Source organism: Asterias rubens, chromosome 1, assembly GCF_902459465.1.
Source record: "Asterias rubens chromosome 1, eAstRub1.3, whole genome shotgun sequence".
In the NCBI taxonomy this organism is placed as follows: Eukaryota; Metazoa; Echinodermata; class Asteroidea; order Forcipulatida; family Asteriidae; genus Asterias; species Asterias rubens.
Window position 1 is genome coordinate 11,504,845 of NC_047062.1, and position 24,530 is coordinate 11,529,374.

General features: G+C 36.5%; 1 protein-coding gene across 4 annotated transcripts in view; it reads left to right on the forward strand.

The window, feature by feature from the left end:
- The first annotated feature begins 343 nt into the window (after positions 1–343).
- Positions 344–24,530, forward strand: part of LOC117292034 (serine/threonine-protein phosphatase 4 regulatory subunit 4-like) — a 57,581-nt gene continuing 33,394 nt past the window's right edge. For all 4 annotated transcript variants that reach the window (XM_033773997.1, XM_033773994.1, XM_033773995.1 and 1 more), the window contains exons 1-7: positions 344–693; positions 1,853–1,926; positions 7,492–7,594; positions 10,270–10,417; positions 16,676–16,749; positions 21,494–21,600; positions 24,227–24,334. In XM_033773997.1, the coding sequence (XP_033629888.1) occupies positions 550–693; positions 1,853–1,926; positions 7,492–7,594; positions 10,270–10,417; positions 16,676–16,749; positions 21,494–21,600; positions 24,227–24,334 (758 nt within the window). In that variant the 5' untranslated portion in view covers positions 344–549. The remainder of the gene's footprint in view (positions 694–1,852; positions 1,927–7,491; positions 7,595–10,269; positions 10,418–16,675; positions 16,750–21,493; positions 21,601–24,226; positions 24,335–24,530) is intronic.

Sequence of the window (24,530 nt, forward strand, 5' to 3'; positions counted from 1 at the left end):
AATATTTAACGAACTTTTTATGTACACCCTCCTCCTCTTCGGTTAGGGAATTTTACTCGGGGCCGAGCTAGCAAAGATAAGAGAAACTCAAGATGATTTTGTTCCAAAGTAATTAGGTTGAAGAGTGATTTTGAAAAAAAAACCCAGGGAAATCGGAAATAATTAATAAGTAAAGTCTCGCGCCAAAATTGGCAGCCTGTGATGATTATTGTCAAGAGAGGGTGTCCTTCACCTTTCCACTGGTGTGGCTCTCTGCTGAAAGTTGAAAGTTGTACGCGTAGTGCAGCAACGAATAAGCCACCGCTGGTTTCACAACCAACGAAGCGTGTACAACAAGCAAAAAAGCTCTTACCAGTGTTAATTTCATGAACTAGAAATGGCGGCGACCCGCCGAGTGCTTTTGGGACCGCACGGAATTTCTCCTGGTTTTGCAGCAGTTTCTACACATTCTGAGGAATAACCTGGAGGGATATTTCGTTGTTTTTTATATGTTTGATTTGAACAATGGCTTATGAACAAGAATCTCATTGACAGTTTGGTGGTTAGGCGATGATAATAGTTTCCAGAACGATGGACTGGGGCGAGCGATCCGGCGGTGGTGGTGGTACGGGAGTGGCGGACGAACTCACCCTTGATCTCGATGACAATCTAGCCGAACTTAGTTTAGAAAGAACCATAACAAGTAGTTTAAAGGTACGTGCACCAACTTCAAATATTGTTTGTTTGCTTGTTGGGTGGTTCCTTTGTGTATATTTAGTATGTCTTATGTTCATTTATTGAATGACCAGTGTAGTATTTTGCTTTTTACTTACTGAATTTTTTTTAGTTCGTTTTGGTGAACTCAACTGGTTTAGATTTTTTGACTCGACGCTCGCTCTGTTTTATTTTTGTGAATACCCATTTTCCAACAGCTAGAGTGTGGTTGTCAGATTGGTTTTGGAAAAGTTTCCGTATGGCGCCACCACTTTTTTATTCGATATGAAATAATATAGTATCTAATTTACCTCAATGAGATATCCCTTTTTCTTTTTGTAAAAATGAGTGAAAAGGTGGTGGCGCCATACGGAAAGTTATCCTTGGTTTTGGTCTAGTTAGGCATGGTTTCTAGGTGTCATGCTACACTACACACAGCCAACAAGTTGTAACTTTTATGTTTACGGTTACACTTATTCTTGGCTATATCTCCTACCTAGAACTATTTTGGTTTCGTCCACTATCATACGGGAGACGATAGCGAACTAAACCGAAATAGTTCTAGGAGTAGCTATGATGATGATTGATATTATTAATAATATTAATTCCTGATTTATATACCCGGTCCTGAGTGTCATGTCAAGGGTTGTTTTTTAGTTTTATTTAAATAGCTAAACAAAAATAAATCCAAGGTGAAAGTTTCATATATTTTGACTTGATATGGCTGACTGAGTGACTGATATTGGTTCGAGGCGATACTGTCTGAAAATAAATATTATTTCACAGTGGTTGTCTGATTGCTGATTTTATTGTTACATATAAGTATAAATACAATCTATGAATAGGCTACTGCAAAAAAAAAAATGCTATTGGATTGCAAAATTCGATTCAATTGAATATTTATGTTGTATTAAATATTACTTAGGCTATTAATAGATTTTATGATGCTGATAATAAATTCTAAATTCTAATTCTAAAAATTCTAATGTAAAAAATTAATAAAAAATATAATAATTAATGGCGGGCTAACATTTTTAAAACTTTATTATTAAAAGACAAATGAAAAGGGCTCTTTTTAATAAAACTAACGGCACTTTCCAGTGTTTTGTTCCATATTTTTAAACTGTCAATTCTTCCTTCCTTTACGTTTAAATAACAGAGTGCTGAGGAAATTGAGAGACTTACTGTTGACGAGCGCTTAAATGACATCGAGCGTGCTGTGTATTTACTCAGGTGAGTTGTTTGTTGAGTTTTAAGTTTGTACGTAGAGTAGTACAGTGCCTATAGAGCAAGACTCTGGTGTTCAGACAACTCGTCCATCTGACAACTCGCTTTCGTTACACAGACTCTTTAAATGGGAATCTTACGTTAGATTTTTCACCATTATTTACATTTTGTAGCGATAATTTTAATACATGATCTTTTTCGTCAATTACTCGTTAATAATTTTATAAAAAAAAGATTTAAATTTGGTTTGGTAAGTTACTTTTAGACGGCTGGAAGTAAAACTAGCCCGGAAGGTCACATGATTGTTTGTACCACTTTTTGGTTTGAACAATCACGCGACCATCATTTTTGCTTTAAAATGCTCAAAAACGGCCAAATTTGATGATTATTTTTTTAAGGACTGTTCTTCTTCATTCCTGGAAACCCGTTGAATACATTTCTTAGTCTATTTTGTAGCCCAAATAGCCCAATTCGGCCGGTGTGTCCCTTTAACTAAAGATAGTAAAGTTGCATGCGTGTCACCTTCTCTGCCCCACCAAGGTCAGACACATGTGAACTTTCATTATTACGCATAGCCAACCATTTGTTGACTTGGCTAGTCAACTGATTAAAAATCACAAAAAAAATCACACATGCTTGTTTTGGCTGCACGATTGTCTGATTGAATGATTATAGTGTAATGAAAAAATAAGTTAGTCTGGGTTATTTACCTGTCATGTGGTTTTAGTGTTGAGAACAGAGAGCAAGTGATACTGAGAGTTTGTATCAATCATGTTTATTTTTAGACTCGGACACCTTTCCTGGCATTCTTTATTTAACAATGTCAATGTCATGAGTTATAACTACTCCAAGATATGATGCATCACAGATTTTTTTCCTCAGCAGGGCTTGAATTTGGAAGAAAAGACCTCAGGGCTTGTTCTTGTAGCTCAAAATGTTGACTGGACCAGAGTTTGGTTTGATTGTACAGGACCAGAATAAAAATGAAAGACAAAAATAATGCATTTTAACACTATTATTCTGTGAAGAAGTTTTATAGTATAAAGACTAAATAGAATTGAAATGAATTTTTAGACTCAATGTCAGCATTTGGACATTTGTTTCATGTGTTTCATTCATGACATATATTACACAGTAATATACTGTTTATTCAGGCAGGTGATAATAAAACAGTATTTCAGGCAAATATTTTAAAATTATTGTTTGTGGATAGGCCTAATTGTTAAAGTTTCTAAACAAGGAACTTTGGGAAATTGCAATTGTTTAACTTAACTCCCTTTAGAGTGATTCACTTCCTCAAAATCAAACACCCCATACAAACTAAGAAATCACACTCATAGTTACTGTTGGATAATGATTTTATGTTGTGTATGCCTGATCCCAGCATATTTCATTTACCTGTACAAACTACAACTCAGTCAGTTCAACTGAACCTAACAAAACATACATTTTGGGATGTTTTTTTTTTTGGGGGGGGGAGGGGGGGGGGGTAGTCACATGGTCATACATGTATGATGCTTCTTTTCTGAAAGAGGAGTGGGTATCATGTTTGTGTTTATAAACCTTTATTGGAACGTTTCATGGCTGGAATCACGAAGGCCACATGGGTCTTTGCCTTCGCTACCCTGGTCTTGATCTTTGTGTCCTGGTCATGGCATTGTTGCTCCTTTAGAGACACTGGACACTATTGGTAATTGTCAAAGACCAGTATTCTCACTTGGTGTATATCAACATATAGGGCCTATGCATAAAATAACAAACTTGTGAAAATTTGAGATCCATCGGTTGTCAAAGTTGCAATGAAAGAAAAAAAACAAACCTTGAACTTGTGTGCTTTCTGATGCTTGATTTCGAGACCTCAAGCTCTAAATCTGAGGTCTCGAAATCAAATTCGTGGAAAATTACTTCTTTCTCGAAAACAACGTTACTGTAAAAGTAAAGGGAGCCGTTTCTCACAATGTTTTATACCATCAACCTCTCCCTATAACTCTTTACAAAGTAAGGTCTTATGCTAATTATAATTTTGAGTAATTACCAAAAGTGTCCCCTGCCTTTAAATTCCAGGTGGTCTGACGTTTCAGGGGGCACCGAGGCAATAACCAGGAGCAATGGATGTAAAGCACATCTTTGATTGTTTATTATAGAGAAAGTGCGACTTACAAATGCTGTGTTGTAAACACTTCAAATATTAGTCAAAGCTACGACATTTATATAATTGCAGCGAAGAAGTGTTAGAAGACATGACGACTGGCCTTCACAAAGATGGCACTAGTCAACATTTTTCCATACAAGACAAAATTGATAAGAGCTTTGGAATGTCATTTCATTTGTGTTTATTTAGCATACAGAGCATAACATATCAACACCATCACTTTTTTTTTATAAAGAAAGAATATTACTTTGTTATGACACACATTTTTTTTTTCAGCCTGTACAAATCCCAAAATATTTAGAACATGGTTCACATTCCATCGTAAGTTAACGCAATTGATCTTTGGAACAATGGGATGCTTTGATGCAATGTCAACAAAAGCCCCAGTGTTCGTTACTTTAACCTCCTAAAAAGCTTATAACATGATCTTCTATTTATATATTTTAGAAGTGTTTCATACAGTTATAGCAAGCAGCTTTTTTTGTTGTCAACGAGGCCAACCACCCACCCTCTAAAAAAAATAGAAGAAATTAAATTAAATAAATACAAAATAAAATTGAATGAATTTAAACAAAAATAAAGAAAGAAAAGAGAAAAATAAGTACCCTCAGAACACGAACAAAACAGTAATGAAAATACAGTTTAACAAACATATCTAAAATTAAAACAAAGGACAAGTGACCAGTTTTACCTGTGTGATTTTACAAATCCCGTGGGATTTTACAAAATTAACTTTTTGGTTTAGGGTCGTGGCCTTTCGTTCGCAAACACAACAAAATGTTTGTGGAACTTATTTGTGATTTGTTTTGTTTAACAGGTCAACAATAATACCACAAAATAGATGTTTACTTAATGCTTAGCTAAACCTTGGAATTACTCTGCATTTGTCCATTTGTCAGGAACTTTAAATTTAATTTACATTGCACAATGAAAATGTTTTCACCTTTCCCAAACTTTAACATCATAGTTAGCTGCTGATCATCAAACAACCCTCAATTTATTTTGAACAAATTGCCAAAACGACCCGACCCAAACGTCAACACATAATTTGTACCTGTGACAGGAGCTTCAAATGTAAAGCACAATGCTAATGTTTTCACCTGCCCCCAGCTTTAACATCATAATTAGCTGCTGATCATCAAATAACCCTCAATTTATAAAACCTGATCACATCGTCTGTGAAGCCTAAATAATGATGTCCTTAGTTTGTGTATCATCAGAATACTTGGATCACATCCAACTAGTTGTGCTTCATTCGTTGTCATACGGCAGAGCCCTATGATCCCTAAATATAAAATGGGATCCGTCTATTTTAGTCCCAGCGATATTAATGTGATGAAATATGAGATGACTGATTGTTAATGTTGGTTTCTATTTATTGTACTGACCCTATACATGGGAAAGGTCTTGTTTGTCTAGTATTCCTGTTGTGTGTTAACATCATGTAGTTTGGAACAACATTTTTACAAGGTACAAAGGTTGGGTCTGGTCTTTATGTCGTTTATAGTAATCCATTTGGTTCTAATGTACCATTGAATTGAAACTTCTCGAGTCATTAACAAGTCTACATTCAAAAGGAGTTCTTAAAATGTTTGGAACAACTTTTGTTCAATAACAAAATGTCCCTGTTTTCATTCAGTAGGTTTGGTTTTATTGGGTAATTATAGAGTGATTTTATTGTTGTTGTTTACTTGTTGTTGCTGTTGCTGATGGCAACAATCTGCATTTTGCAGTGGTCTATAATTTTAGCCGTAGTGCTGAATTCAATTACAGATTTCATATAATAACAAAGAATAAATTTGCAATATAGTTGGTTTTGCTTCGTACATGAATCATTTACAACTTAAGGATAAAATATTAATATTGACTGAAGTCCACTGGTACTAAAGACCCAGGTCTCGAAATAACGCACAACAATTGCCCTGGTGCCATTTTCTTTTGCTGCGGTGCCCTTTGCAAAGTTCCTTAATACAAATTGTTTACATTTTCCTCAAAGAGTGCCCTTTACCAGTGGAAAATTGCTGTGCCCCTTCAAGACGAAGTTCAAGGACTGTAGACTTTACAAATGCATGATGTCAGTCAGTAGGGCGCCCTTGGTCTTGGTTAGTGGTTAAAAGGAGGTTGCTCATAGGTCCATCCTTTGCACCACATACCTGTTTATACGCTGTGCATTTCCCTCGTTTTATTAGATGATGTGATGCATTGAGGTCTATTGCTAAATAGTTTCAATAAACTTAAAGTAATCTATCACAAATGTAATTATACCTTCTTTAAAAAAATATCATTATAAAGATAGGCTATGTTTGACTATAATGTGTTTAGATGAAAATGTTACTATAGTCAAGACATTTTAAATCCCTGTTGGCACCAAAGGGAAGACCGGGACAACGGAGTGCGTTTATCTGTGGTGTTCAAAAACTCTGATCCTGAACTCTTTACCCTCATGCTTCAGTCGTAAAAATAAATTCCTAGAATTGTTTTTTGTCTGGGAAGATACCCTTGTGAATATTTCAAATTTGAAGATGCATTGCATGGAGAGAAAAATGGAGAGTTAAATCAGAGGAAAAAAGACAAACAAATGTTCCTGGCGAATAATGTTCAAGCGAACAGACCCTTGTTTTGACAATACGTAGGTATTTAATTATGTAAAAAAAAAAAAAGGTTTCAAAGTTTACTTCATCATAGCCTTGCTCAAGGCAGTCGCATTGTTCGCTCCGAAAAACACCGCTGTAAACCCATCCGTATACCCTGTGCGTGGTGCGTGCGATCACACCGTATACACACTGTCACATCGTACGACTACTGTCCACACAAGTCATCCGCACTCGTACCACTAACTGCATGCGGAGGCCGTCAGGCCAACAGCCTTGTCGGGTCTGTAACTTCCGGGTTTAATGTGTTGTATTGAAAAATTTCCACAAGTGGAAAAAATTGGGGGGGCTCTCGGATATGCTAGTATGCAGTCCATGAATATGTATATCTTTCGTCAGATCTATCAGACAACACAGGATGTGAGGCAAATGAATTATTTATTATTCATTATTCTTTATTAGCTTTGGAACTCCCTCCCGGACACTGTAAAACTCTCCAAATCACTCAACACATTCAAGAACAGTTTAAAACTCATTTTCATAGAGAAGCTTTTTGTTAAGTTTATTTTCTTGTTTTGTTGTTTGCTACTTTCATTGCTTGTTGTTCCTTTGTAGAGTAGCGCCATGAGCGCCGCTTGCGGCGGATACCGGCGCTTTATTAAGTGTCCATTATTATTATTATTTATACAGCGGCGGTCTTTTTTCAGAGTGAATAATTCGACTGCCTTGAGCAAGGCTAACTTTATCATTAAATAGATTATCTTTGTGCTCATGGCCAATTTATTTTGTATTATTAACTGACCTTTTATTTGTTCTTGACTGTTGCAGTTCTGGTCAAGAAGTCCAGCGTATCAGTGTTATTAAGAACCTCCCCCAGCTGCTGACTGACCATAGTAACGATGCTATGCGAAGAGTGGTACCAAAAGTCAGGGTAAGTTACTAGCATTTTAACCTGGGCCCAATTTCATGGCTCTGCTAGCCGCCAAATTCTGCACTTACGATCGCCAAATTTCTGCGCTAGCTGTGTAAGCGTAGAATGCCTTGTAACGCGGAGTACGCATGCACACAAGCCTTAACCTTTTTTTGCTAACCGGTGAATATGCTTGACGTAACCGCAGAATATGAACTGAAATTGCTCTACTGCAATGTAAAAAGAGGCCAGGGGCCGATTTCACAAAGATCTAAGATTGATCGTAACTGCAAATCAATCGTAGTTGCTATGAAAATGGTGATGTCACAATCCAAATTACTAGGGTGATAACTGAAAAATTGTCTAGCAATGAATTTTATTCTTTGTGAAATCGACCCCAGGGCCAATTTTCATGTGTCTGCTCTACTGACAACAACAGATATTGGCACTAAAAGCCATTGGACACTTTCGGAACAAAAAAAAAAGTTCCCAGATTTACAAATAACTTACAGGGTTTACAGAAGGTAATGGTGAAAGACTTCTCTTGAAATATTATTCCATGAAATGCTTTACTTTTTGAGAAACATTAAAACAATTATCAATTCTTGATATTGAGAATTACAGATTTATTTTAAACACATGTCATGACACTGCGAAACGTGCAGAAACAAGGGTGGGTTTTCTCGGTATTTTCTCCCGACTCCGATGACCGATTGAGCCTAAATTTTCACAGGCTGGTTATTTTATATAAGTTGTGATACACGAAGTGTGGGCCTTTGGTCAATACTGTTTTACTGAAAGTGTCCAACATGTGTGCATGCTTTACATGAAATTGGGGCCTAGTTTGAAGGGAGGCAACAGTGGCAAAGTTTTTAATTGCCAAACAGTTTTGCCCACTGGAAAATGGTTACCAATCAAAATACCATGATATGTGCTCAGTTTGTGACTAGAATACTTCCGTTTGTTTTGGTTAGCAGATATTTTTTTAAGCATTTTTTCTGCTTGAGTAGCTCTTACTCTATTGGCTTAAAATTATTTCATAGACCTGCTATAAATGCAAGATACCAGTCACAGATGAGACAAATGTGCTTACCATGTACTTATTTAGCTAGTACACGTGGCCTTATTTCTGTAGTATGGTAAAACTTTTGTTACTTGTGCTTAGTTACTTCTTTCTCTATGGTTACTTTTTGGTGTTGTAGAAGTTCTATGAAATTGGGGTCGTAGTGGAAACAAAAAGGGGGAAACTGCTGAAAAGTGCATGGCTGTGAATCGTTGATGGTAAACCAAGGACATGATTGTAACCATGTATGCACGCTCACTGGTGCTCATGTGGGGGGAATTATACCACGACCTTGGGTCAAAGACATTCACTGCAGGCCTACACATACTGTACATGTATGTAAGTTTGCCTTGCCAGCCAGCCCCAACCTATGAAATTATCTCCACTTTGCTCAAGGCACAAACTTTTGAGTTTGCATGTTTGCAATAACTTAGGGTTGTCAGTGGTAATTCCGTTAAGAGCTAAAGCTACGAGCTAAATGCTTTTGTATGAGGGAAGTCATACAAAGAGATTTTCATCGAAGTGACAAAACAGTTTCAATGGCCAAATACATTATTCAAACATACCTATGGCTTATCAATAGATACTGTATGAACAAAGGTTTATCCATTGGTTTGTTCAATAAGTCTATTACGCAGTTGATTGTACTGCTCCCAAAAAGGGAAAAAAAAATCATTTTCAGCCATAGGCCTAGCCAAACTCATAACTTGATATTAGATTGAAAATCTGAGTGTTTATTGTATTTGTTCAAGTATTCTTTTGTCATATTGATTCAGCCTCTGTTTACTCTTAAAAATAAATGACCTCAACATTATTTGCTGACTGTCCACCTGGCGTCACTTTGAAACACATGTATGACTTGGCACTTGGCAGGTTTCTTTTATGCCTCTTTGTGGCAAACATTTCCAGCAAAAGCTGACTCACTTTCTTCCTCCATGCTTTGACCAACTCCTTGCTAAAACCTTGCTCAGGGTCCCTTGAAATTATCAATAGACCTGCTTATTAAAAGCAAGGAATATAGCCGAGCACATCAAAATTATGCTTATCAGAATTTGGTTACCAGCAGAAATTACCATGTCAGATGTGCACTTTGTAACTGGTATCCTGCTTGTTTCTGCCTAGCAAAATGTTGTTTTAAAAAAGCAATTTTTTTTTGCTTTGAAGGAACACGTTGCCTTGGATCGGACAAGTTGGTCTATAAAAAGCGTTTGTAACCGTTTGTTATAAAATGCATGGTTGGAAAGATGTTTTAAAAGTAGGATACAATGATCCACACAAATTTGCCTCAAAATTGTGTGGTTTTCCTTTTACTTTGTGAACTAACACGGTCGGCCATTTATGGGACTCCCATAAATGGCCGACTGTGGTAGTCGACGAGGTAAAAAGGAAAACCGTGCAATTTCGAGGCGTGTTTGTGTGAATCATTCTACCCATATGCAATGCATTTTATTATAAACGGTTACAAATGCTTTTCAAAGACCAACTCGACCGATCCAAGGCAAGTAATGTGTTCCTTTATCACAGCTCTGTGAAATTGGGCCCTGTTAGTGTTAGTTTTATGATAAATTTGTCTACATGTGTTTCCCAGAGTCTCATATCCCCTTTGTTTCAATCATGTGACTGTACACTATAGGAGGTTCTCCACCTGGCAAATTGTGATCTCCAGGATGCGGCCACCAAGGTGTTTGTTACTATCATCGAGGAGAGGATCATTACACCTGCTTCGTACGCTCAGAGCTTCCTGCAAACCATCCTTAGTAACGTCGACAATCGGGATCCAGGTCAGTGCTTCAAAGCGTGTTTAGTGCAGTTTATCGTATTCACTAATTTCCGATTAATTTTTTTTTTGCGGGGGCTACCCCTCAATTTATCATCGTTCTGTTTAATAGATTTCAGCGAATAAACATGTTCTGTGTGTGTTTCATGGAACGTATGCTTCACCCTCGGTCTGAGGACTTTATGTGATAGTTAAAAATTAAGTACAATTTTATTTATGGAATAAATTATTTGTATATTTTGCTTATGGGAATGGGGACAAGGGAGGGGTGGGGGGCACTGTATGATGTGGCTGATTTAATCTTTAGGGGGTGTTCAGAATTCGTAAAAATTTTGATTATTACTATTTGTTTTTCTTCTCCAAATTGTTGGATGGTGGATCAAAAGAAATGACTGAAAATCAAAGTTTAGTTTTCGTTTTTGAAAAAGTATAATAATCGGAAAATAAGACGCTGAAATACCAAGTTGGCCAGGGTCATAACTGTTATTGCTGATTAAACTACAGAGTAAAAGTTGTCTGCTCTAAGCCATTGAAAAATACTGATGTAAAATATCTAGTTCATATGAGGAAAACAAACTTTATTTTTCTTTGGATATTTAAAACTATAATGCCGCTTTCAGATGTACCTGAGGCTCTGAGGATATTTTCTCAGAAGTTCATTGGAATCTGTTACTCCAGGGGTGACCAAATGGTGGAAATGTAATAATTTTAGCCTGCTTTCTAAAAATGTTGCTGCAAATGCTTGCTTTTTGTCAGCAATAACTCTAACCCACTGGAAGTGCAAAACACAGGCTTGATCATGATAGAAATAAATTTTAATCACGGCCTCATCCATTTTTCTCTGTAACAGTCCAATTAATTTCACTTTATTTCAATATCATACACCAGGGAAACAACTAAAACATAGAAATAATGACTGTAGGCAAACAATAAGTATGTACATTTATAAATACAATCCAAAACAAAACAATAACCATGCCTACGTTGCAGCATCCACAGAGTTGCTTACAACCAATCTTTTTGTCATTTGTAGGGAAAGTATGCTCACAATTGTGTAGATTCCTTTTGCGATTAGCATTTGCTGAGTGGTAAATTGCTAATGACCAAGGCATAAGTGTGTAGTCTTTTGTCATTTGGCTATTATTAATGGAACCCACTCGGTGTTCATACTACTCAGAATGAGAGCAGTGCCAGAGCAATTAATTCAGGCGCTCGTTGGTTTCGGGTCAGTATCATGGTATCATTAAGACCCATACTGTTTTTACCTCTTGTATGGAGGAAATATTATTTATCAAGCTGCACTGCATTGGTGTAATGGTGGAGACAGCACACCAGTTGTAGACCAGGTCAAGCTTCACCATGTACACGGGGGCCATGTCTTTGTTTGGTCAGCCACAATTGATTCCATGGGCAAAAAGCCTTTGACTTGTGTCCCCCCCACCCAGTATAAAGATTGTCAAGATACAAAGGAATAACTGACCACTGCAGTGCCCTCCAGATATCCTCAGGAAAGCTGGTGGATGACATAATGTTCACATAAAGACTATTTACAGTGGCGTGTCTTACATGTTAATGACAAGTTGGTTAAGGCACCATTGTCATACAGTTGCATTGAAAGTGCTCAATCAATTGGTGATGTACAATGACTCTGGACCAGTCTGTCTTCAATGGTTCTCCTAACTACACCCCCCCCCCACCCCCCGCAAAAAAAGAAAAAAAGACTTAGATGAAAATAATTATTATTTTTTTTTAAATCCTTGCTATTCTGTTTTGACTTTTCAAACAAACTACAGAATGTTCTAGATATGTCCGTCATTTATTAGTGGGAGAGATAATACAATGAAGTCAGGGCCAACAGAGGTTTTGTGGGACCGGTAATTACACAGATATTCATTGCGGAGACTCATTTGTAAATTTGATCTCATCAGTTCTTTTTGGGCATTGGTAACCTATCCCCTAATGGTTCTCCTAACTACACCCCCCCCCCCACCCCCGCAAAAAAAGAAAAAAAGACTAAGATGAAAATAATTATTATTTTTTTTTAAATCCTTGGTATTCTGTTTTGACTTTTCAAACAAACTACAGAATGTTCTAGATATGTCCGTCATTTATTAGTGGGAGAGATAATACAATGAAGTCAGGGCCAATAGAGGTTTTGTGGGACCGGTAATTACACAGATATTCATTGCGGAGACTCATTTGTAAATTTGATCTCATCAGTTCTTTTTGGGCATTGGTAACCTATCCCCTAAGGATTAAGCCCAGCGTAATGCGCAGACTGAGCTAATAAGAGGTAGTATACACGTCTTAAAGGATCAGTATTTGATAGATAGGATTATCACAGTATGCACTGCACCTGTATTAACCGTCGTCAGTCATGCGTGGTTGGTATCCATCATTAATTGACAGCAGACCTCGGCTTGGTTTCGTATTCAAGAAGAATGCCATGCCCATGACGACGGTCGTCCGTCGGCTCCAAACACAACGTACCATGTTGTGAAACATTGAGGGATCAATTAAAACGCTGGAATAGACTATAGTGGTATGGAACCCAGGTTTTGTTTAGTTTTTTTTTTCACAATGAGAAATCGCCCAAGACAAGGTCAAGGTTAAGGCTACAAAAAAAATTATAATAAAATAGATGGTACAGCGGCTAAAGAGAAAGAATGGATTTTTTTTCCTATCCTCTCAGCCTGGGAAAGGTTTGATGATCGTGGAAAATAAGATAAGGAGCAGCAATCTGAAGAAGAAAGGGAAGAAAAAAAACCCTTCCTAAACCTTCTTCAAATTTTGGAGTGTTTGAATCTATCTGTTTATTTCCTGGTGACATTTTGCATTGATATCAATGTGTTAGTCTGTGGATCCGTAAATAACAAATTATCCAATTATTTTTTATTTTCTACCATGGACCCACGAATGATCCCCCTGCCGGATATCAATTTTTAATGTAAGTGTTTCACAAACCAACTAATATATTGAGTGATTAAAAGCCCCTCCACCTCCCATTGTCCACACATTGTCACATTCAATCATTCATTTTATTCAATGTTGGGAGATTTGTGTGTGTGTTTTTTTTTTTTTTTTTTTTTTTAAACTGAAGTCTGTGTTTTTCGGTTGAAGTCATTGCATTGTGCAGTGCAGTGTATTGCGTTTTGAATGATGATTTGTTTATTGACTGCGGCAAGAAACACTGTGTGATACGGAGTTGCTCTGTGTGTGTCCATTTCCTTTCTACATTATTTTGTAATCAGTTGCAATTTTGTTTATTATTCCCTTGCAATAATGAATCGAAACATAATTGACCCAATTCACCCGGGGCCAATTTCATGGCTCTGCTCACCGTAGAACTCTGCGCCTATGCCTCCCATAGAGTTCAGTGCTAAAGAGGGTAATAACGATAATAAAACTTACTTCCCATGGTTAAGAGCACTAGTGGCGCAGAATTCTTAGTTAGGTAAGCAGTGCCCATGAAGTTTAGCCCTGTATTTTAGAGGTTAAAGGTGTTTTTCTTTGCCAAGTGGTCCAGATTCAAATCCCAGTTTGCATGATTCATGCGTTAAGAGTGTTACCCATTCCATCAATATAGTTGTTGTTAAAAAATAAATAAAAATTGTTGTACAGTTTTGTTTCTTGATTCTGATTTTAATGGTGTCATCCTGGGTTCCCCCTCCCACTGTACCCTCCCCCCTCCCGAATTCTTTATAGCTTTGGACATTTGAATTTTGAGCAATGTTAGTGTGGGTTTCCCCCCTCTTCTCCTTATTTCATCCTACCCCTACCATCGTCAAACCCTGCCTTGTTCTTCAATTTATTTTGCACCCTAATCGTTTGAAGATGTTATAATCCTATAAAAACAAATTGTTGGGATCATGTATAAAGTGCAATCATCTTGTATCATTGCATGAAGAATCGTTGAGAAATGATGTTAAACTCATTTATTTCATAACCATTATTCCTGATAAATTTAAAACTTGTCTAACAAGACTTGTTGTGTGCATGGGTTGTTGGTTGGTACGAAAATTAACATTTAACAGTTGTGGATCCCTTTGTTGATGACTCTGTACAGGTTATACTGATGATGCACCTTCTTCGTGTTGTTATTAATTTTGTTTAAAGAAACTCCCTAATCATGCACCCTCAACTCGGCGGGCTCCGAGTACCCACTGCTACACTGGCCATGGTCCAGTTATTTCGGGAAGTAACTGTTGCTCGTAATGTTATCCTTTGAGCAAGATACCCCCACAACAAGATACTGAACAAGTCCTGCAGTTTAGTGTTTTTATCCAACACTATAATTTTGTATGATTTTAGATATCAATATTATTAATTCCTCAAGGTTTGGCAACCAACAAAAATATGAAAAATAAATGAAAAACTCTTTAAAAATGTATTACCGGTCTAGTAAAAGTTCTGAGTTGAAAGAAGTGGTCTTTATGAGATTCTCTCGAAATTCAAGCTGTTGAAGGGGTACTATTTTTTTTAGGTAAATACATCACAAACAAATAAGGCATGATAGTTGTCCTACTTCAATCTGATATTTTTGCCCTTAGAAACAAAAACTGAAAATTGTTTTAAAGAACAGTGATATCTCATGTGAAAGTTGCCATCGGTTGTAATGTTTCATTTCACGCTCTAGATTCCTACCAAATTCTGCTCATTTTGTTAACATGGAGGAAAACAACACCTTCCTCCACAAGAGTATTACAACTTCAGCTTCCTATTACATTCCAATTTCAATTTCATATTATTCTATAGCATATTCATTTTTCCACACCCCCCAAAAAAATATTTGTCCGATTCCGCGTACTACCTACTCACTGACCATCCATTATCTTGATAGGTTAACAAAGTTTGTTAGTTTGGTTTTACCTTTGCACCTATGACAGGGCACAAAACAAAACAGTTACTTTTTAAATTTTTGTTTGGGGAACGAGACAAGACTGCAATGGTTTGTATTTCATAATTTTTGCTGGACCGGCCATTTATTGACAAGATCAGAACGTTTAAAATATAGACTGTTTTTATTTGAACTAAGACAATAAGAGAAGATTTATATCATTTGTCTTTGCTGAAAGACATCCATCAGATTCAAAGTCAACATTTGAGCACAATTTGTTTGCGTTAAAAGATATATTACACAGTGAGGTATTATTTATTTAAAGACTCTGGACACTATTGGTAATTGTCAAAGACCAGTCTTCACAGTTGGTTTATCTCAACATATGCACAAAATAGCAAACATGTGAGAATTTGAGCTCAATTAGTTGTCGAAGTTGCGAGATAATAATGAAAGAAAAAACACCCTTGTCTCACGAAGTTGTGTGCTTTCAGATGCTTGATTTTGAGACCTCAAATTCTAAATTGTGGAAAATTACTTCCATCTCGAAAACTACATCACTTCAGAGGGAGCCATTTCTCACAATGTTTTATACTATCAACCTCTCCCTATTACTCGTTACCAAGTAAGGTTTTATGCTTATAATTATTTTGAGTAATTACCAATAGTGTCCACTGCCTCTAAAGGAAAAACTCAAGACTTGTCTCGCTATGAGTTTATCATCCTGATGCTCAAATCACATCTATAGTACATCACTGTTCCCAGGCCTGAAGTCCAATGTAAAGATTGAGCCCTACGATTTGTGATAAACACTGTACAGTACATGTACACGTTGTTCTTAACATAAAACGGTGTAAAAGTAAAACCGAAATAATATTCTTTATATTCTGTATCTCCGATGGAATCATGACATCAATTTTATTGCTCATAAAACCTCTTATAACTTCAAAATGTTCATATTTTTTTATTGACATTATAACATTTAACTGTCAGACTGACTTAGTTTTGTTGGTGTAATTATTTTAACCAAATTATGGTAGAATGTCATTTGCCCTCCCCCCCCCCCGAAAACACTAGTCTTAAAATCTGCACAATTAACAGTTAAGAACACCAGTTCTCCCCTAAGAGTGGTCCATTGGCTGAAATGCTTGTTAGAGGACCATTCAGAATTCTCACTAAGTGGTCAGTTGACTATAAAACCATCCCTATATTTCATTTGAAATATTGACCAGTGGAAAAACTAATGGACGAGTGAAATGACAATCTAAAACTGGTCCTTCTTGGCAAGTCACTAAGTCTAAAAAAACGTTAAGGGCCGACCCTGGACAGTATGTTTTCCCTGACACAGATAGTACAATTGAGGAAGCCAACAATCTTTCCTATCCCCCATTAATATACTAATTGCTGTTTTCATCCCCCTTCAAGATGTCTCAGAAGCCTGGCTGGAGGTACTACTGCAGGTCATCTCATTCTTACCCAAGGATATCCTCAAGAGAGATGTAAGTAAACTACCAGGGAGTATTTTTAAAGGTACTGGGGTCGTATTTACTCAACTCTAACTAACTTAGGATTAATCTGAGGGTTTTATATGAGGGGTGAAGTTTCATTATTGTAAAATCCTAGCGTTTTGTAAACGAGCAATGGAGAGTTGTTGATACTATAAAACATTTTGAGAAACAGCTCCCTCTGAAGTAACATAGTTTTTAAGAAAGAGGTAATTTCTCACACAAATATTAAAATACTTTTTAGGCATCTGAAAGCACACAAATTTGTGCAACAAGGTTTTTTCTTTTTTTCATTATTCTCTTGTAACTTCGATGATAAATTGAGTTAAAATGGATTTGTAATTTTTGTTGCATATGTTGGGATACACCAAGTGGGAGTACGAGTCTTTGACAATTGCACTAGGCGTCCAGTACCTTTAAAAGGGTGTCCTAACCCCAAAGGCCCTTGCCTTGTTGATCAAACACCCAAACCATTGCTTCCTGAGTCTCCTGTAAACAGGAAGACTCTTGGGGTCTCTCAATTAAGATGCAGGATTAGCAAGCTCATGCCTCAAGTCATATTTGTCTTGTGGTTGTTGTCTGTTTGCTTTTAAGGAATCTTACAGTTGCACCTGCTATTTGTAAAGAATCGTCTTCAGTAAGTCATTTTAGAGGGGCTGAAATACATGTAGGCGAAAGCTTAACAACTGTATGTGTTCTGTTTTCCCTTCTTCACTTTCACTTTTCAGTCCGCCATTGTTTGACTGTCAAACTTCTTTTAAACTTAGACACAAACTAATTTGCAGGTTTCCCCAGATGTTGGTTTTTAAGGATATTTTGTTTACCCATTTGAATTATTTGTCTTGAAGCAGATTTCAGGCCCATAATTTGATTCTAAATATTGTTTTTTAAAGGCAGTGGACACTATTGGTAATTGTCAAAGACTAGCCTGCACACTTGGTGTATCTCAACATATGCATAAAATAACAAACCTGTGAAAATTTGAGCTCGATCGGTCATCGAAAAAAACACCCTTGTAACACGAAGTTTTGTGTGTTTAGATGGTTGATTTCGAGACCTCAAGTTCTAAACTTGAGGTCTCGAAATCAAATTCATGGAAAATTACTTCTTTTTCAAAAACTATGGCACTTCAGAGGGAGCCGTTTCTCACAGTGTTTTATACCATCAACCTCTCCCCATTGCTCGTAATCAAGAAAGGTTTTATGATAATAATTATTTTTTAGTAATTACCAATAGTGTCCACTGCCCTTAAAGGAAGTGGTAGTTTTAGGGGAGAGATTTCAAAGGCATTCAAGGTCAAAATACAATCAACTGAGACATTGTGATTGAATGAAACTAAGAACAAACTCAATCTAAAATGCCTTTTTTTTGTCATTACAAAAGTCACTTTTTGCTGTCCGCGAAATTAACTGGATCTTAAAACGATGGATCCACTTGAATGTGTAGAAAGCCCCTGCAGCCAGACAACATACCTTGACCTTATTTTGACTGCACTCCAGACAGCAACACTGCATGTGGTCCCACACATTTAGCATGGCATAACACCCCCGACTCTGTCAGTTCAAAGTGGTACAGGGATCACTGCATCCACGGTTTTGGGGATTTGCTGGTAAAAATAGGCAGCAGCTTTGAACGCCTCCTTTTTTTATACTAAAGTCAGAAGGGCAAACTCAAAGCTAGGGGTTCATGTATTAAGTAGAACGCTCCAAACATTAGCCTAGTGATGGTGTTTATTAATGGATACACAGATGTAAACGTGTTGGTTCAAAAAGGCGACATTGACAATTCAAGTTGGTTGACAATACGATTGATGGGCAGGCTTTTTGTGAAAGCTGTGAACATTGTATTCAATTCTTCCTGTAAACTTTTCCGATCCAATCTACATTGAAAAAGTTAGTTACATGTACATAAATTTCCTTTTCTTGGTCTGATACAGTAGGAGTTGGTGTCATTTGTTAGGCTTAGAAAAAAACCTGCATTGTTGACAGCTGTTGTGACCTGAATTTGATTTGTTTGTGTACACATATATGAAGCTTTTTTATGAATACATCTCAAGCATGTGGATTCATCCAACTTTTGTTTATTGTATGATACAATAAACTTGTATTGCAATTCTAGTTAAGAGTTGCAATTCTTTCAAATATTCCACTTCACCACAAGGCACTTAAAGGCGGTGGACACTACTGGTAACTACTCAAAATAATTATAATTAGCATAAACCTTACTTGGTAACGAGTTGGGAGCTGTTGATAGTATAAAACATTGTGAGTAATGGCTCCCTCTGAAGTAATTTTCCACGAATTTGATTTCGAGACCTCAGAATTAGATTTTGAGGTCTCGAAATCAAGCATCTGAAAGCACACAACTTCGTGTGAGACAAGGGTGTTTTTTCTTTCATTACTATCTCGCTACTTCGACAACCAAATTTGTACAGGTTAGTTATTTTATGCATATGTTGAGATACAGCAAGTGAGAAGACTGGTCTTTGACAATTACCAATAGTGTCCAGTGTCTTTAACAGTTCAAAATTGATGAAGATTTTCCCACATAAACAAGAAAACCAAATCAGGTAGTGTTACACGTATATTATTTGTGTTTCACTAAACTCTGATGTATGTATAGCACCGTATACTCGGTGCGTTTTTAGAGTCTTGACTTTTTTGTTTTACCACAGGCATTACACTCGGTCTTAGGTTCGAATTTCACCCGAGCAATATAACTAACATTCAAGAAAACTAATGCGTGAAAAACCATTTCAAAAGGTACTAGCATTTTGGAGATATCATTCAAAAGTCTGGAGCAAATACGTCAATGCTGGAAGAATAATCTGTAATTGCAACACACAATCTGAGAAACGTTAGTGACAGTAATGTTCACAGATTCAAATTTACATTCCATCGAAACGGATTCGTTACTAAAAATGTTAACGCATTATCGACAACTGCAGTGCTTCCTACCAAGTCAGATTTTATGACTATTAACTTTTTGAGTAATTACTAAACGTAATACCCTGCCTTTAAAACACAGTGTGGTTTTCTCTGCACTGTGCAGGGTTATCCCTTTAATATCTTAGTCATTGCGAGAAAGGTTAACTTTTACCGAACTGTAATGAAACACCGGGGTGCGTAATACTCCAGACAAATGTTAGTCGTATTTAGTTATTGGATCCGAGGCCAATTGTGCAATGAGTGGATTGCCAGTGAAGAGTGATCTGGAGAAAATCTCTGTCATGGATTTGGTTTCAAAATGAATTTATCAAAGTATAGAATTTATTACCAAAATAAGTCATTTACAAAAATATGTTGAGTTTCATTACGAGACATCCAAATGGTTTTCCAACATCTACTTTAATTGCCAGAGAAATTCTAGTAAAAAGTTTTTTAAAAGAAAAATGGAAATAGCTGTATCAGTCATGCTTTTTGTTTGTAAAAGTCTTTGTGATTGTCAGAGCGTAAATTCTAACAAAGTGGTTTTTTTTTAATGAAAATGTGAATGACAGTATCAATCATGCTTTTTGTTTGTAAAATTTGCTTCTTTTGTCTAATCAGTCATGCTTTTGATTTTCAAAAATCTTCTTTATTTGGTAGAGCATAAATTCTATACAAAAAGTTCTCAGAAGGAAGCGTGAAAGGCAAAGACAGTCATGCATTTGGTTTGTAAAATCTGTTTCATTTGTCATCAGAGCAATTTAAACAAAAAATGACCCTTTTATTTGAGTTGAATGGCACAATTAAGCGATGCATCAGTTTACACATCCAGGCTTGGATTTACAGAAAATCCATGGAGGCTTTATGATGACAATTTTCAAAATTCGCTCCGAAATTGTATCAAATACAAAGACAATTTACACCATTTTTAACATGACATATCAGTCCTGTGGACTCTATCGATTGGAATTTGAGTGCTTCTAACCCCTGAATTTGACCTTGAAGTCTCTCTTTCAATATTATCAAATACAAAAGACATGGAAGTATGCTCTTATCTCTGTGGTATTTGGAAGTTTCAATACTTTGTTCAAAGGGTCATAAGTAGAAGGTCAAGTGACAATAAGGGTTCTATTCATGAAGAAGGTTGTTATTGTTTTCATTTATTTTTGTATTTATTTATTTTTGTTGAGGGAAGGGTTTCTTCTTGTTTTGTAACTGTTAAGGAAACATGAAATTGTTATTTAAAATCCTAGAACTCTAATGAAAAACCCTCTTGTGTATCATTACTAAAAATGACAATGAACCATATTTGTGATGAAATTTGAGATTAAGATTATTATTTCATTTTTTATCCTTTTAGCAATTTCTCAAAGATATTCTACATATATTTATTTAGCCTGTGGATTTTCCCCCTGCAGTATTGCATAGATCAGACCTGGGTGTAAGAGTAATACAAAATAATAATTATAAAATTCATTAAATTGTGGCAGGCATTGTGACAAGTTGATTCTCGTAACTTGTCATCATTGAAAAGAAGAAGCCCATTCCCCAAGCCTGTCACGATCTCCCCATTGTATGACTTTCCATCTTTATTAATTCTAAGCAGTCTGATTGTTGTTATTATTTGACAGGTTTTGGGCTTTCCACATTTATTAATAAGCGGCCTGATTATTATGATTATTATTTGACAGGTTGTGGGCTTTCCATCTTTATTAATAAGCGGCCTGATTATTATGATTATTATTTGACAGGTTTTGGGCTTTCCATCTTTATTAATAAGCGGCCTGATTATTGTTGTAATTATTTGACAGGTTTTGACGGTGGCAGTGGAGAAGGGCCAGTTGTCCCAGTCAGTGCAGTCCAGACTAGCGAGCTGTCGGATCCTGGGCAAAGTAGCGACACGCTGCGATTCCTTTATGTGAGTATCAAGAGGAGATAAACAAATGAAGTCGATGTGACACACAGAAACTGAATCTGTGAGAATGATGTAGCAAATTTATGACACTTTTTTAATATATAACTTTTGTTTTACTAGTTAGAGACAGTGAAAAGCCTCTGTTTAACTTTGTTCAGTTTATCTCCAGCTGGTGAAATTTTGCGAACAAAATAAATAAATAAATGCTTGGTTTCTGAAGGCGATTGGTTGTATATGAAAGGAAACAGAAAGTGATTTATAAAATATAAAGTTGAATCCCTATCCTATTACTGAGGTTGTATCACAAACAGCGATCCCTTTAATGCTTATGACTGGTACTTTTAAACAAGGATAATGCCAAAATGGGGAGCCCGCTAATACAGGGCTAGATAGCTCAGTCAATCCGGAGGTCGCAGATTCAAATCCCTCTCTCTCTATTTTTTTTTTTTTCAACCCCCCCCCCCCAAAAAAAAAAAACATGTCGACAGTCAAGGTAGCAATTTTTCCCGTATCTGAAAACACCCACAAGTTTCAACATGTGAATTAACATGCATGATCATACTGAAGTAAATGTGAGTGTATAAGAGTTACTACTTTTGTAGAAACTGTCAAATTTCATTCAAAAAGTTGATGAAAAAGACAGGGAACTTTTTCCGTCCATTTTTGATGGAAATGAGATGAGGATTGAAAACTTGCAAACACCAAATGAACACCTCAAATTTTTTTTGGGTATGAGCCTGCATGTCAGCTCATGTGTTGAGACACTTTTGGTTTTTTTTCCCGCCACCCGCCAATAGTTTCCAAACATAAACAGTCACCGGAATTTGCTAAATGGTAGTGGCATTTAACTTCTCAAGGCCTATCCTAGTTGCTTAAAACCAGAGGGTCTTTAACTTCCCTTGGGATACCAGACGCCATGCAAACTTTCCCACAACCGTGTCCCTAGTTTCTGCTCTGGGAGTTCAATATTTGGATAACTTTTTTTCAGAAGGGGTGTGAATATGAACACTTGAATATGGACACCTCCCCTTTCTATCAATTCAGAGACCCCACATGCAGCAAGCCCGGTTACTGATTGTGACATGTGAACCCACTTCTATTTTGGTTTGGGGTAATGCTTGACTGCTCCTCAAAAGGAGGTGCAAAAAGCCACAAATGGGTTGTAGTTTCTTGATGAATGGACCCGGCCTGTCAATGGGTTATGCCTCATTGGTAATAACTAGACATTGCATTCACTTTCTGCATTGTGTGTATGTTCATTAGCGAACAGTAGTCACTTTTGTGGGTTTTATTTTCCTTTTCAAGTCAATCGGCTAAAAACCAGCATTCATGTATTGCATTCTGAATTAATATACAGCCGGCATATGATTGGTTTTTGAGAGTTCACTAAATAACATGTACATGCAGTGGAATTTGAGACTGAAATTGAGTATACAGTTACACATCATGTACACAGATACCTTGTCTGGCATTTCCAATCAGGGACAAAGCTTTAAACCAGAAAGGTGCACGTATTTGCCAATTGAGAATTATCCCTAAACAAATCTGATCTTTCAAAAAGAAAGTTTTCGAACAGCAACTTTTCGTAAAGTGAATTGTAGTTTTTAGTATTTCAAAATGTGACTTATATTTACAATTGTAATTTTTGGTGTTTTAAAATGTGACTTGAAATTGAAATTTAGAAGTATCAATTGAGTTGAATGAATGGTCATTACTGGTTACCCATGAAATATGTACCAGTACCAGTGACACAAAGCTGTGGCCATGAGGTGGTTCCGATGTTTTGAAAGGGACAGTTATTTTCAACATGTAGTTGATGTCTGGCAACTATACGATCAGATTTATATTTATTCAAAGTTCATTCTTCGGGTTAGTATGAAAGTCCAAGTCCGAGCTTGTTGGATGGCATAAAAGAAACATTTGTTTTCGGAACCAATTGATTATTTTAATCCTATATCAAATATAGATAGATATATACAAAAAAACTAATCTGTGAAAGTTTAATTCAAAAGGTGGTCGTGATTTTGAGATATCGCAGAAAATCCAAAGCGTCGATGTCCATGCAGGAAGAATACTCTGTAATTAGAATACACAATCTCTAAGATTCAAATTTTGAGTGATAAAAACTGATATAACATTTTTCCATAGCCGCATAACTTCAAAGTGAAATGATTCACAAAATGCTTTATACTATCAAAAGCTGATGTAGGCTTCCTACCAAAGATTGTTATTGCCCTTAATTTTAAGAGGGACTACCAAAAATGTACCTTCCCTTTTTAGACTTTAACCACCAATCGTCATGAAATTATTCCTTGTTTCAGGAAAGGTAGCGGGTTTTAGAAGAAGATAATCCAATCAAAAATTGAACATGACTCGTTTCACAACATGACTGTCAAGCTATTTGTACACAGACTGGGCGTCACATCAAAAACCCTCTCCAGAATGTACTCCCCAAGGGTTTTGAAGCTAACTGTAATTTATGGCACTCAAGTAGAGATTGTTTGTGTTAATACATCACTAACTGCAGCTGTATTACTCCACTGTTTGTTTTCAATAAAGCAGTCAAGTTTACATTTCTTTTAACTAATCCATTTTGTCTTGATGGTTTATGATTTGTTTTTAACCACAGGATCAAGAGAGACATACTGCCGCTAGTTCAGTCGCTGTGTCAGAATGTTGACTATGAAGTGCGGTCCTGTATGTGTAGACAGTTAGACTCGGTTGCCAGAGGCTTAGGGTGAGTGAAATAATTATGTTATAGGCTCACCTTTTTTGATGTGCTCTCCCTTTATTTTACTCAGCGTTCAAAATTGTCTCTATTTAACGATTTTGCTTTCGTTTTGATTTTGTTTTTTTTTTACAAATGAAATTGTTGGTGATTGGGTCAAGAGAAATTGAAATTCAGTTTTAAATGTTTTAGATGTGGGAAGAAA